At 41.7% G+C, this 14,394-nt stretch overlaps 2 protein-coding genes across 3 annotated transcripts in view; one reads left to right on the top strand and one right to left on the bottom strand.

Moving 5' to 3' along the window:
- PLS1 (plastin 1) overlaps positions 1-8,799 on the bottom strand; it is a 137,015-nt gene extending 128,216 nt beyond the window's left edge. The window contains exon 1 of one of the 2 annotated variants that reach the window (XM_017882274.1): positions 8,654-8,799. The gene's annotated coding sequence lies outside the window, so the exon portion shown is untranslated. Of the gene's footprint in view, positions 1-8,522; positions 8,622-8,653 lie in introns of those variants that run through there. The other variant, XM_017882272.1, reaches the window with a different exon arrangement.
- A 127-nt stretch (positions 8,800-8,926) lies between these two features.
- The window catches only part of ATR (ATR checkpoint kinase), a 132,180-nt gene continuing 126,712 nt past the window's right edge, over positions 8,927-14,394 (top strand). Inside the window, 1 exon segment of the mRNA XM_017882270.1 lies at positions 8,927-9,141. Within this exon segment, the coding sequence (XP_017737759.1) occupies positions 9,083-9,141 (59 nt within the window). The 5' untranslated portion in view covers positions 8,927-9,082.

Raw genomic sequence — 14,394 nt, 5'->3', positions numbered from 1 at the left:
TTTTTTTTTTTTTTTGTAATGGGTTTTTGCAGTGTTTCTACTCAATGGGACAGTGTGGCTGTACTGGACCATTTATTCTGCACTATTAGGTTTCAGAAAATTGGCTTGTGGTTATGTTGTCTATTATTTGAGGCTTTACCCAAAGAAAACTAACAGACATGTGCCCCCTTTTACCCTCAATCTATGTCTGACAATATTCTATACATAGCCAAGCTTTTAAAGAAGGGAAATGGCATGGTCTTTGGGTTTTAAAAAGGTTGCCGGGCGCGCTGGCTCACGCCTGTAATCCCAGCACTTTGGGAGGCCGAGGCGGGCGGATCACGAGGTCAGGAGATCCAGACCACGGTGAAACCCCATCTGTACTAAAAATACAAAAAATTAGCCGGGCGCGGTGGCGGACGCCTGTAGTCCCAGCTACTCGAGAGGCTGAGGCAGGAGAATGGCCTGAACCCGGAAGGCGGAGCTTGCAGTGAGCGGAGATCGCGCCACCGCACTCCCTCCTGGGCGACAGAGCCAGACTCTGTCTCAAAAACAAAAAAAAGGTTGCTCTGACTACTGTGCAGAACAACTCCAAACAACATCAGCATCATCTAGAAGCTTGTTAACAATGCGTATTATTGAATGTGCGTGTGCCAAGAGGTGTCCACTGAAGTTCATTCAGATGTAGAAAGGAACTTGTAAAACTGGTGCATTATGTTGGAATTTGCATAGCTAACCAACCAGGATGGACTAAGAACCTAGTCCATCTTAGTCTCAACTGGATTGTAGTACCACCTGGTGGTCATTTTCTACACTCGCGTTTAATCATGAATGGGGACAATTCTATACATATGGCTGACTGGAATTCCAGAACATTGACTGATGCCCCTTTGTCAACTTGATCTGGCACACTGGGCTTAGGAAATACCAGGGACACTGGGACCCATCCACGCCAACCACTCTGCTTCCTGCCTCACCCTCTCCTCCACACTTCCTCTCCGCAAATGATAAAAAGAGGGCTGAGAGGAACGCAGGAATCAATTGACAGTTGTATTATGTTCAAATTTACATTATCATGAATTTCCTGTACATTAGGATGTAGAACTACATATATATGGTTAATAAAAATGTGCACATATTAGGATATACATTTTGAAATTTTCAACAGTACTACTGAATAATTTTTAAAAAGTTGGATAACAAATGCTGGCAAGGATGTGGAGAAAAGAGAATCCTTGTACACTGTTGGTGAGAATGTCAATTAGTACAACCACTATGGAGAACAGCATGGAGGTGCCTCAAAAAACTAAAACTAGAACTACCATATGATCCCGTAATCCCACTGCTAGGTATATACCCAAAAGAAAGGAAATTGGTTTATCGAAGAGATAACTGCACTCCCATGTTTATTGAAGCACTATTCACAATAACCAAGATTTGGAAGCAACCTAAGTGTTCATCAATAGATGAATGGATAAAGAAAATGTGGTACATGTACACAACGGAGTAGTATTCAGCCATAAAAAAAAGAACGAGATCCTGTTATTTGCAACCACATGGATGAAACTGGAGGTCATTATGTTAAGTGAATTAAGCCAGGCACAGAAAGACAAACTTCACATGTTCTCACTTATTTGTGGGAGCCAAAAATAAAAACAATTTAACTCATGGAGATAGAGAGTGAAATGACGGTTACCAGAGGCTGGGAAGGGTAGTGGGGGTGACGGGTGTGAGGTAGCGATGGTTAACGGGTACAAAATATAGTTAGATAGAATAAGATCTAGTATTTGAGCCTGTAATCCTAGCACTTCAGGAGGCCAAAGCAGGCTGATCACTTGAGCCCAGGAGTTCAAGACCAGCCTAGGCAACATGGCAAAACCCCCGTCTCTACAAAAAGTACAAAAATTAGCCAGGTGTGGTGGTGTGCGCTTGTAGTCTCAGCTACTTAGGAGGCTGAGGTGGGAGAATCACTTGAGCCTGGAAGCCCAAGGCTGCAGTGTACCAAGATCATGCCACTGCAGTCCAGCCTGGACAACAGATGAGACTTTGAAAAAAGAAAAAACATCTAGTATTTGATTGCAGAACAGGGTGACTACAGTCGAGCATTTATTGTACATTTTTAAATGAGTATAATTGGATTGTTTGTAACACAAAGGATAAATGCTTGAGGTGATGGATACCCCGTTTACCCTGATGTGACTATTACACATTGTGTGCCTGTATCAAAATAGCTTATGTACCCCATAAAATATATACACCTACTATATACCCACAAAAATTAAGAATTGGCTGGATATGGTGGCTCCTGCCTGTAATCCCAGCACTTTGGGAGGCCAAGGCAGCAGATCACATGAGGCCAGGAGCTCCCGACCAGCTTGGCCAACATGGCGAAACCTGTATCTACTGAAAATACAAAAATTAGCCAGGCATGGTAGCACACACTGGGATTACAGTAGCTGTAATCCCAGCTAGTCAGAGGCTGAGGCATGAAAATGGCTTGAATCCCTGAGGTGGAGGTTGCAGTGAGCCGAGATTGTGCCACTGCACTCCAGCAAGTGAGACTCTATCTTAAAAAAAAAAAAAAAAAAAAAAAGTTGGGAGATTGCCAGGCACAGTGGCTCATTCCTATAGTCCCAGCATTCCAGCACTTGGGAGGCCAAGGTGGGCGGGTCACTTGAGGTCAGGCGTTCAAGACCAGCCTGGTCAATATGGTAAAACCCCATCTCTACTAAAAATGCAAAAATTAGCTGGGCATAGTGGCACGCACCTGTCATCCCAGCTACCTGAGAAGCTGAGGTGGGAGGATGGCTTGAATCCGGGAGGCAGAGGTTGCAGTGAACCGAGATCAAGTGATTGCAATCCAGCCTGGGTGACAGAGTGAGATTCATTTCAGGAAAAAGAAAAGGTCTGGGAGACTCCCTCCCCCTCAACTATGGAGAATGGGTTAGAGAAAAACAAGCCCAAAGGCAGATAGGCAAGCTAGAAGCCTGTTGAAGTAATTTAGGCAAGAGGTGATAATGGTCTAAAACTAGAACGGTGGTAAGAGAATTTGGAGGAAAGTGGATGGGTTTGATATTTAGGAGATAGAATCTAGTCCTTATCTTTTAAAGACATAAACTTAAGTATCCGCAGATAAATTGATATAATGTCTAGACTTTTCTTTAATCCAACTGAGGATAGAGAAAATGAGAAAGGTGGTTATAGATGAAACAAAGACTAACCATATGCTGATAATCATTGATTGGGTGATGGGCATAAAGGAGTTCCTTATTGTGTCTACTTTTATATCTATTAGAAAGTCCCCATAACAAAAAGTTAAACAAAATAAAGTGCCTGGGAAATGCAGAAGGGAAAATATTCAGTAGGGAAATAGACATAGGAAATATAAATCTTGAAGAGAGATAAGGGAAGAGCAATGAATTTTGGAGTGAACAGCAGACGGAAAGTTAACTGAAGCCTTGAGTGTGAATGAAACAATAAAAAAGAGAAAAGAACCTAAGTCAGAATCCTGAGGAATACCAACAGTAAAGGGAATGGCAAAGAAGTGTTGTTAACAAGAGAGTCATGGAGTCCAAAGAAAGCTTTCCAAGAAAGCAACAGTGGTCTACATTAGGGGTCTCCAACCCCTGGGCCACAGTACTGGCTGTTAGGAACTGGACCACGCAGCAGGAGGTGAGTGGAGGGCAAGCAAGTGAAGCTTCATCTCTATTCACAGCAGCTCCCCATCACTGGCATTACCGCCTGAGCTCAGCCTCCTGTCAGATCAGCAGGGCATTACATTCTTATAGAAGTGCAAACCCTATTGTGAACTGCACATGCGACAGATGTAGGTTGCACGCTCTTTATGATAATCTAATGCCTGATGATCTCTCATTGTCTCCCATTACCCCAGATGGGACCGTCTAGTTGCAGAAAAACAAACTCAGGGCTCCCACTGATTCTACATTATGGTGAGTTATTATATATTACAATGTAATAATAAAAAGTGCAAAATAAATGTAATGTGTTTGAATCATCCCGAAAACATCCCTCCACCTTCCTGTCCATGGAAAAACTATCTTCCACAAAACTGGTCCTTGGTGCCACAAAGGTTGGGGACTCCTGGTCTCTATTGTCAAATGCTGCTAAAATGTCAAATGCAAGAACTGGTCAACAGACATATGAAAGTCATGGGTGACTCTGGTGAGAGGCACTTAAGGGGTGGGAGGGCAAACAGGACAGAGAGTATAGTATATGTAGGTTTAGGGCTGAGTAGAAGGTGTAGAAATGGAACCAGCCTGGATAATACATGAGTTACTAGAGGGAGGATGTCTACTTGGAATGCTGACTTCTTGAATCAACACTCATTTGTTAAAATACTGTTACAGATGTTTGATTTCTCTAAATGACCTGCTACTCTCCTTTTATTCTGTCCTACACCCTCCTGCCAGATTCAAGTGTAGCTTTGACCATCACTCTTTATATAAAATATCCCAGAGCCTCTCCACTACTTACTGAAGTCTGTACAAATGTCTCAGACTACTCTAAATGTCCTCTCATACCAGCCGAAGGGGACCGTGTTCCTCCCTCATTATGCTTTTTGCTCATACTGCTGCCTCTAGTTAGAATATATTCCTTTTCCCCAATTTTTGTCTCTTGAATTCCTCCTCATCCTTCAAGTCCAATCTCAGATATGGTGACACCTTCTCCTTGAGCTCCTTCCTGATCCACCTCTTCTTTCCACTGGAGTAGATTGTGTCCTCTATTTTTCCAATACATGCTGTTTATATCCCTCTCCTAGCATTCACTGGATTTCCCTTTGCTCTTGTCTATGTTCTCATTACATCCTTTCTGTATCCACAAATTGTACATTACCTGAAATTAACTTTTTTTTTCCTCCGAGACAGGATTTGGCTCTGTTGCTCAGGCTGGAATGTAGTGGCGAGATCGTGGCTTACTGCAAACCTGGCTTCCGTGGCTCAAGCCATTCTCCTACCTCAGCTTCCCAAGTAGCTGGGACTATAGGTGTGAGCCACCATGCCCGGCTGAAATTAACTTCATCTTCCTCATCTTTCTATATGCCACAGAAGTACCTAACCCAATATCTTGCACAAAATGACTTTTTGAATTAAATGGGATTTCCAAGGCTCTACTATTTATAAGGTTTGCAGGTTTATACTGCTTTTTAGAATTACCATGCTATTCAGATATTGCCTTCCAGATAGCATTCTCATTTTATAATCTTTCTTCATATGTTCTAAAATAGCTAAAATGTGATATTTGTAACCTATTTTCAGATGTGCTATTTAAGTTTAAAAGTATACTTATTTTAGTTTTAAATGCATCAGTTATTTAATTAGGTTCTTGGTAAGAAATTTAGAACACCAAATTGCTAGGATAAACTCCATTCATCAGGACAAACACAGATTGCAAGTAGCCCTGGAGCTGAGGAATAGCTTTGATTTTTGGTAACATTTACAAGTCCACAGCTTTCTAATTTTTTTTTTTTTTTTTTTTTTTTTTTTTTTTTTTTTTTTTTTTTTTTTTTGGGACGGAGTCTTGCTCTGTCACCCAGGCTGGAGTGCAGTGGTGCAATCTCCACTCACTGCAAACTCTGCTTCCCAGGATCAAGTGGTTCTCCTGCCTCAGCCTCCCCAGCAGCTGGGATTACAGGTGCCCGCCACCACGCCAGGCTAATTTTTGTATTTTTAGTAGAGATGGGGTTTCACCATGTTGGCAGGCTGGTCTTGAACTCCTGGCCTCAAGTGATCCACCCACCTCAGCTTCCTGAAGTGCTGTGGTAACAGGTGTGAGCTAGCACGCCTGGCCACGAGTCCACAGCTTTCTGATCAACCTTCCATTGCTCTGTAATCTTCTATTACTCTCTTTCTGTGTTGACGATGTCACTTTGTCTGTATTTGGGCTTCCATAGCACCATCTTCTTGAAGCAAGCATTGGTAAGATGTTTTGGAATTTTCACATTGCTGATTTCAATTTTGTGATGACCTCTGGTGTATTCTCCACAGAACCTGAATAAGGACCAGAGGTCCAGTCACCATTAATAAGCCACTCCTCGGCTGCTCCAGTAAAACCAGCCTCTTGCCTCTGTGGTGCCCAGTAAGCATTAGCAGAATGATCCCAGGAGAGAAGCTAGTTTGCAGTTTTCTCTGTGTTGAGGTGTTTCTGTTTGTTTTTCCTGTGGTTCAACAGCAGCTTTCGAGGTACATCTTTGGAAGGATCTAGGCGTTTTCTGAAGTTTACTTCGCAAAAAGTATCACCATTCTTGTTGCCACCAACTGGGTTTGTAGCAATGGCAAGAAACTTTTCCTTTTTCAATTCTGGACTTTCTTCTTTTTCTTTTCAATTCTGGATTTAGTAGCTGAGTACTTCCTCTCATACCTGGAGTTTCTGACATAGCAGACTGGGAATATCTGCCAATTCCTCTGATGAGAACAGGATTTCGGCTGCGGTGGGGCTTCCCTTTCTTTGGCTTTTTAGCCTTGAGGTTCCCTTTTTTTTTTGAGACGGAGTTTCGCTCTTGTTGCCCAAGCTGGAGTGCAATGGTGTAATCTCAGCTCACTGCAACCTCCGCCCCTGGGTTCAAGTGATTCTCCTGCCTCAGCCTTCCGAATAGCTGTGATTACAGGCGCCCACCATCACACCCAACTAATTTTTTATATTTTTGGTAGAAACGAGGTTTCACCATGTTAGCCAGGCTGGTCTCGAATTCCTGACCTCAGGTGATCTGCCTGCCTCAGCCTCCCAAAGTGCTGGGATTACAGGTGTGAGCCACCGCACCCAGTTGAGGTTACCCTTTTTAACCTTGCCACTACCATCAGCCTTCTTGGCTTCAGGTTTCTTCTCCTTGGTATCTAGCTTCTCAACTTTTCCCCCCACCATCTTGCAAGACAGGAAGGAGCTATTTTTTTTTAATACATGTTGGAATATCCTAGCTATGCAGATACAAATAGTAATATAACATCCACCCAAATATAACATTAAATTTTGATTCAATAATAATTAATTTAAATTCTACCAAAAAAAAAAACCCTTAGTGATATGTTGAAGCTTCATCATTTCATTCCCTTCTCTCCCTTCCACAGGTGCAACTATCCTGAAGTTGATATCTATCTTTGTCAACCATGTTTTCATACTTTTGTCATACACATTTGTATACATAACAAACACAAAGCATTGTATTGTGGTTTTAAGATTATATATAAATGATATGACACTGTTTTGTATACCTTTGAATTTGCTTTTTCAATCAACATAGTTTTCAGGATTCATCGTTGACAAATGTAGTATAATTCATTCATTTTAACTAAGAAATTATATACCACTTTATGACTTTACCGCCTCTTAATCTTTGCTGTAGTCTTGTGAGGTAGACATTATTAATCACATTTTACAGATGAAAAAATGGAAGTACTAAGAGATTAAGTAACTTTACTGAGGTCATACAGTTTCTAGCAGATGGAATGAGAACTTGTGTAGGGACTGTAACTTCCAATCCCATGTCCTTTCTACTAAAACATTCAGTGATTCATTCAACAAATGTTTACTGAATACCACCTATGTGCCAGACACTGTTTTAGGTCCTGGGTATCTGATAGTTAACAAAATAGACAAGACCTTGCTCTCCAGGAGCTTACATTGTAACTGAAGAGAAACAATAACATAGTATGTCCGAGTGTGGTGGCTCTCACCTCTAATCCTAGTACTTCGGGAGGCCAAGGTGGGAGGATCGCATGAGGCCAAAAGTTTGAGACCAGCCTGGGCAACATAGCAAGACCTTGTTTCTACAAAAAATAATTAGCCAGGCGTGGTGGCATGTTTGTAGTCCCAGCTACTCAGGAGGCTGAGGCAGGAGGATCAATTGAGCCCAGGCTGAAGTGAGAGAATCGCTTGAGCCTGGGAGGTTTAGGCTGCAGTGCGCTATGATTGCAACATTCATTGCACTAGAACCTGGACAACAGAGTAAGACAACGTCTCTAATTAAAAAAAGAGGGCGAGAGAGAGTGTGTATATGTGTTAGTCTATATGAAGCTCTTTGGTGTTATTTTGGCAAACACCTGAAGGAAAAGGGGCAATGACAGAATGGCGTTCAAGGTAGAGAGTACAGCAAATGGAAAGTTCCTGAGGCAAGAGCATATTTGGCTGTCATTACATCACTTTTTTTAAAAGATACTATATCAGTTAACTATCCTCATGTACCAAAGAACAAATGTAAACATACTGCATGACTTTGAGTGATTAACTACCTAAATTCGACATGTCAACAATTTCTTATAGTGTTCATCTTTCCAATAAATTGAGTTGAGCTAGAAAATGTGTATTGCCAAAATCCATTGCTTTACTTTAAAAATTAAATCACAGGTTGTGGATGCCCGTAATGGTGGTATTTCCACACATAGTACTGCTGCTGATTTGATGAGACACAAATATAAACCAACCCCATTCTTAAATATTAAAGGTTGGTAGGGTCCTCAAGGAAACCTAAGAGTGACTGACTTCAAGTTGAAAAAAAATGCGTAAAAGGAAAAAAAACAGGGAGAGCCCACCTTTTGGCCTGTATCTCTCAGAAAGAGGGACAAGAGCGGTGGGAAAGTGAGGAACTTTTAAAATGTGAGAGCGTTACTCTGGGGAAACCTGGAGTCTACTCTTGGCCTTTACTCGCTGTCATCGTTCTCACATTTGTGAAGCGAGAGTCTGGGCTGGCGGTCCTCAAGCCCTATCCTCCCCCGATCTGGAGGTGTTGCTTCGCTGTGCCTCCCAGGCTTGAGAACAGTAGAGTCTGGCCACTCAAAACTAAAGCTTCACGAACATTGCTCGCTCGGTGCTGAGACCTAAAGCTGACGCTACCCGGGAAATTCGACCGACGCGCGCCAGCCCGCTTGCCCCGCCCGCTAACGGCTTCCCGGCTTCCCCCGGGTCCTAGGCAGAAAATATTCAGGGCCTAGCAAACGGGGCCAGTAGCGGCTTCCGGGAGGAGTTTTGGCTTCCGCGAGGAGTTTTGGCTTCCGCAAGGCTCCGTCGGGCGCTGCGCTCTTCCGGCAGCGGTAGCTTTGGAGACAACTGGAACCCGAGTCGGCGTAGTTGACGAGTGCCGCGCAGCCCCAGCATGGGGGAACATGGTGTGGAGCTGGCTTCCATGATCCCCGCCTTGCGGGAGCTGGGCAGGTAGGGGTAGGCCCATTCTGGGTCCTGCATCCTCCTCCGCCGGTCCCGGCTGGGGTTTCACATGCTCTCCCTTCCCCTGCCGCGCCATGGCTGGCATCCCCTAAGTCCCCGCTGTGGCCCTTGTGGAGATGCTCCGTGGCTGATTTGGGCGCTTCTCCCTCAGAGTGCCCGTTGATAGGACATGGGGCGGTCGCCACAAACCTGCGGGAAGCCGGTCCGTGGGGGAGAGAGGCGTCTGCTGGCCGTGGTTTACCACAGCAGCCCGCGGGTGTTAGCCCTGACCCAAGAATTAGCCCCGACCCGAGAGTTTGCTTCCTGCAGCTGGAGGGAAGAGTGCCTGATAATCGCTTTCTGGTCACTTTTCTACACCATTTCCTTCTCGAAAATCTTTTTCCTTAGACGAAGGACTTGACCCATCGATTTCTGTTCTTCGTGATCACTCGTGGAGGAATTGGTTTTTAGCCTTACATTTTGTCACCAAACTGCCCTTGGAAGAAAATCACCGCTTCTTATTTTCTGCAAGTGACATCACTTGCTGGAACAGGCAATTTTTTTCTTTGAATTGAAGTCGTAGTACGTACTGAAGATGTGACCTCCTTCGTATTGATCGTCCAGTTCCCAATCCGTTATTTTAGTCAGAAATTGGAGAGATAGACCTCAGGGTCCACAAAACTCAGCGTGCACAGAGTGTTGCCAAAATTTGGAGACAATTTAATATTTCGTTTGCAAATGCTTGTTGTCTGTAAACCTCGTGAAAACCAGTATCTTACCAAAAGAAGGAGGGAGAGGTGTTGATGGCTGCCACACCCCTTCAATACACAGGCAGGCTTCCCTGAACCAGGCCTAAAGACTCGGTAGGGCTTGTTTTGTTTTGTTTAATTCTAACCTGTGAACAAGAAATAAATGAGCTCGTAGTGCTACCGCAGTTAAATTATCAGTTGGAGTAACTGCTTCCCAGTTTCTTAAACTGTTTGAAAACTTTCCACGCAAAGTCAAAGCTGACATTAAGCCAATGGGATAGCTACTTCTCTTTCTTTTTGCAGCGCAGTTGTGTTCATTTCCACTGGTTGGCCATCCAAATAATCTAGTTTCAATATATGAATAAGAGGATAAATGAAGGGATCATTCTTGTCCTAACTGCATCACTATTTTTGAGTGTATGAATTTTTTTCCACTTTTTATCTGCGGCAAATATACTTTGTGTTTAGTTTACAAAATAACTTCTACATCTCTAAAAGAAGATGAAGAAAAGTGATCATTGTAGGAAGGTGGTTTACAAATTTCATCTTCCAGGCTCACTGTGAAGCTCAGTATGTTTTTCTCACTTTGCTTTAAAGTAGAATTAGCTGGTTAATACTTCTCTTCCCTCTTGCGTCTTCCTCCGTGAGTCCTGTTAATAAAAATAATTGGTTCTTGGATTATATATAGTCTGTTCATCAGTAGAGCTTATGTTACCTTTCATTTATTTGTAGCTATTCCAAGAGAAAGAATAGAAAAACTGACCCATAGAGAGAGTTGTCTAATAGTTTTTAATTGTCATGGCTTTTTCATTAAAACTACTTGAATCAAAAAAGCTGATCCATTTTCATAGTATGTCCATGACATAGAATGGAACAAGTGTTACCACTGTTTAAGAAAAAGGGTCAGAGAAGTTGAAGAACTAAAGGCACAGCTAGCAGATACCAGAGCTAAGTTTCAGATTCAAGCTATCAAGGCCTTTTCTTCCAAAATGTTTCCCTTTAATTGACTATGGCAATTAGACTACTGAAAAAAAATGAGATACTAATGTTCTAATTTATGGGCTGCTCTTCCTCAGTCCCTCAGATAAATTTTGTCCTATTGTTTTTTTGCTGTTAGCACTCTGCTCTGCATAGTGTTGCCAAATGACCTTTCCACTCTCCTGCCTTCAACCATAATCTGCTATTTGATAACTCCTAATATGTTTTTCCAAATCATGTCTCCTATAGAATTATATATTTACTGTATACTGGCAGTTTCACTGAGTGTCCTATGTGTAGTTAAGATTCAGCATATCCAATACAAATTCTCCACATGTCCTAACCTTCATAAGCTTTCTTTTTTAAATTAAAAAAAAAATTTTTTTCCTCTTATTCATTGAAGTAGAGCTATCTCAGTAAATGGCACCATATTCACTTATTTCTCCAAAACAGAAATCTAGAAGTCATTCCTGACTGTTCTCCCACGTACTTTCAGACTATGTCCTTGGCCCTCTTTTAATCTGTGCTCTCTTCCCAAGTAATCTTACCTAATCTCATGACTTTAAATGTCATCCATATGCTGATAACTTCCAAATTTATATTTCTAGATCAGAGATATATATTAGGTCGCTTACTCAACACCCACACTGGGAAGTGAAAATTAACATATCCAAAACAGAACACCTGATTTACTGCCCTTGAATTTGTTCCTTCTCCCATGTTATTGTAAATATACCAACCAAAAGCCTAGGAGTCATCCTTGGTTTTTTTCCCTTGTCCCTTAATAATCCATAAGTTAGTTCTGACAACCATATGTTTAAGATACATCTAGAATCTAACACTTTTCACTGTCTTCACTGCTACCACCAGAATTTCTTACCTAAACTATTACAGTAAACTTAGTTGATCTCTCCATTTCTACTTTTACCTACTTACAATAGATTTTCCACTCAGTAAAGTGATTTTTCATCTATTAGTCATATTGTAAGTTCCTCCTGCACAAAACCATCCTTTAACTTTCCAGCACATTTAAAATCAGTATCAAATCCAAACTCCTTACCAAGGCCTCTAAGGTCCTACATAATCTGTCTCAGCCTGCCTCTGACCTCATCACCTTCTATCCCTCTTTTGCTTACTTTAGTGATACTGACCTTGTTTCTCCAGGACACCAAGGCTGTTCCTGCCTTTAATCGTTTGCTGTTCCTTCTATCTGAACACTGGATGGTTTCATTTAGATGTCATTCAGAATCACCTTCTCTGATTTTCCTACTTTAGATTGCTTTGCAGTTGTAAGACATTTTCAAATGTGGTATTTGCTATTAAAATGTTAAATGGAACAGTGGGATATGGATGAGCTTCTGAGGAGCAGCAGCATTAGCCACTAGAGATTTGGATGGTGTAAAGAAGCTAGTCATGTGAATCTGAGATTAAATAGGAAGTACAAAGGCCCGTAAGTGGGAATGAGCCTGCTTTTTTTTTTTTTTTTTTTTGAGACAGAGTCTTGCCCTCTCCAGTGGCGTGATCTCTGCTCACTGCAACGTCTGCCTCCCAGGTTCAAGCGATTTTCCTGTCTCAGCCTCCCTTTCCTGTAGCTGGGACTACAGGCTTGTACCACCCAGCTAATTTTTGTATTGTTGGTGAAGATGGGGTTTTACCATGTTGCTCAGGTTGTCTCCAACCCTGACCTCAAGTGATCCATCCGCCTCAGCCTCCCGGAAGTGCTGGGATTACTGGCGTAAGCCACCGTGCTGAGCCTGAATGAGCCCACTTTTAAAAGAATAGTAAGAAGGCTGGAGCACAGGGTGCAAAGAGGGGAGTGGTATGAGTTAAACAGGGAGGGGTAGGCAAGGGCCACATCCTTTAGCACCTTAGAGGCCAGAAAAAGGAGTGAGATTTTATTGTGTGATGGGAAACCATTGGAATCTTTTAAACAGGGAAATAACAATTGAGTTCATGTTTTTTAAAACTTGCTTAATTTTTACTCCCTTAAAGTCCTTCAGTGCTTACACATTGCCTTCAGTGTAAAATCCAAACTCCTTAGCCAGTCCTTTGAGTTTTGACCTTATCTTCCCTCTTCAGCTGCATCTCTAAAGGCTTTAGCCATATAGAGCCTCTTATAGTTTCTAGTGCTTGGACTACCCCCTCTCTTACCCTTATTTTACCTGCCTTGTCCCTTAGGGATTCAGTTTTGTATCACCTCCTTAAGGAAGCCATGACTGATAGGGCCCTGCTCAGGACTGAGTGTCTCTCTTGTGTTCTTTCTTGGGCCTATCAGTTCTTAACCATAATTACCTCTTGTTTGTCCTTTAATCTGCAAATTATTTTAGGGTAGGTGCATTCTATCTTGGTTATCCTGGTATTTGAAGCACCTCAGAGGAGGTGCTTAAGCTTTATATAATACTTACATTAATACTCAAATTTTATAGTATACTTTTGAAAAGTTACACCCTCTTAGCTCAGTTCCAAGGTAGAAGTCACAAAATAAGAAATGCTCACTCCTGTGAGTTTTCTTTCTTTTTTCTTTTTTTTTAAACTGGCTCACCTGTTGCTCAGACTAGAGTTCAACAGTGTGAACACACCTCACTGCAACTTCTGCCTCCCGGGGTCAAGCGATCCTCCCACCTCAGCCTCCCAAGTAGCTGGGACTATAGGTGTGCACCACCATGCCTGGCTAATTTTTGTATTTTTTGTAGATGGGGTTTCACCATGTTGCCCAGGCTGATCTCAAACTTTTGGGCTCAAGTGATCCACCCACCTCAGCCTCCCAGAGTGCTGGGATTACAGACAAGCCACCACGCCCAGCCAAGTTTCTTTCTTCTGTTAGTATATCTAATGAATGGTAATCTATTTACTTTTTTTCTAAAACTCATTTTTAAAAATTACACAAATAATACATGAGTACATAATCTTTACAAAATGAAATTTTGTAAGAAACTCTGACCACTACCCACAATCCTGGCTCCTCTTCCCACATTCCTCTTTGTTCACATTTTTAAATGATACTTGTGAAATTACCCTTGGCTTGTCACAGTGTCTCCTGACTTTGTCTAAAACAATTCATGTTACCTTGTAATTACAGATTTTGAATTTTTTGTTAAATTTGTGATGTCCTATACTATGGTAGCCACTAGCCAAATGTGGCCATTGACCACCTCACATGTGGCTAGTCTAAATTGAGATGTGCTGTAAATATAAGATACACAGTGGGTTTCAAAGACTTAGTACCAGAAAAAAGAATGTAAAAGATCTCATGAATAATTTTTGTATTGATTACACATTCAACTAATATTTCAGATACATTGTTAGGATCAATTTTTTTTTTTTTTTTTTTTGCCTATCTCTTTTCTTAATGTGGCTACCAGAAAATACAGAATTGTGGCTTACATTATATTTCTATTGGCCAGCGCTGATTTAAATAAGATATATAGCACTAAGTTGTTTTGCTTTCATATGCAAATGTAACTACTTGTTCTTTGATTCTTTTTTTTTTAAGGACTTTATTTAGTAGCATATACAAACTTGCATTTTTTTTTTT

This window comes from Rhinopithecus bieti, unplaced genomic scaffold, assembly GCF_001698545.2.
Source record: "Rhinopithecus bieti isolate Rb0 unplaced genomic scaffold, ASM169854v2 scaffold_12642, whole genome shotgun sequence".
Classification (NCBI taxonomy): domain Eukaryota; kingdom Metazoa; phylum Chordata; class Mammalia; order Primates; family Cercopithecidae; genus Rhinopithecus; species Rhinopithecus bieti.
The sequence above is the reverse complement of the archived record's forward strand: the minus strand, read 5'-3'. Positions and strand labels throughout refer to the sequence as shown.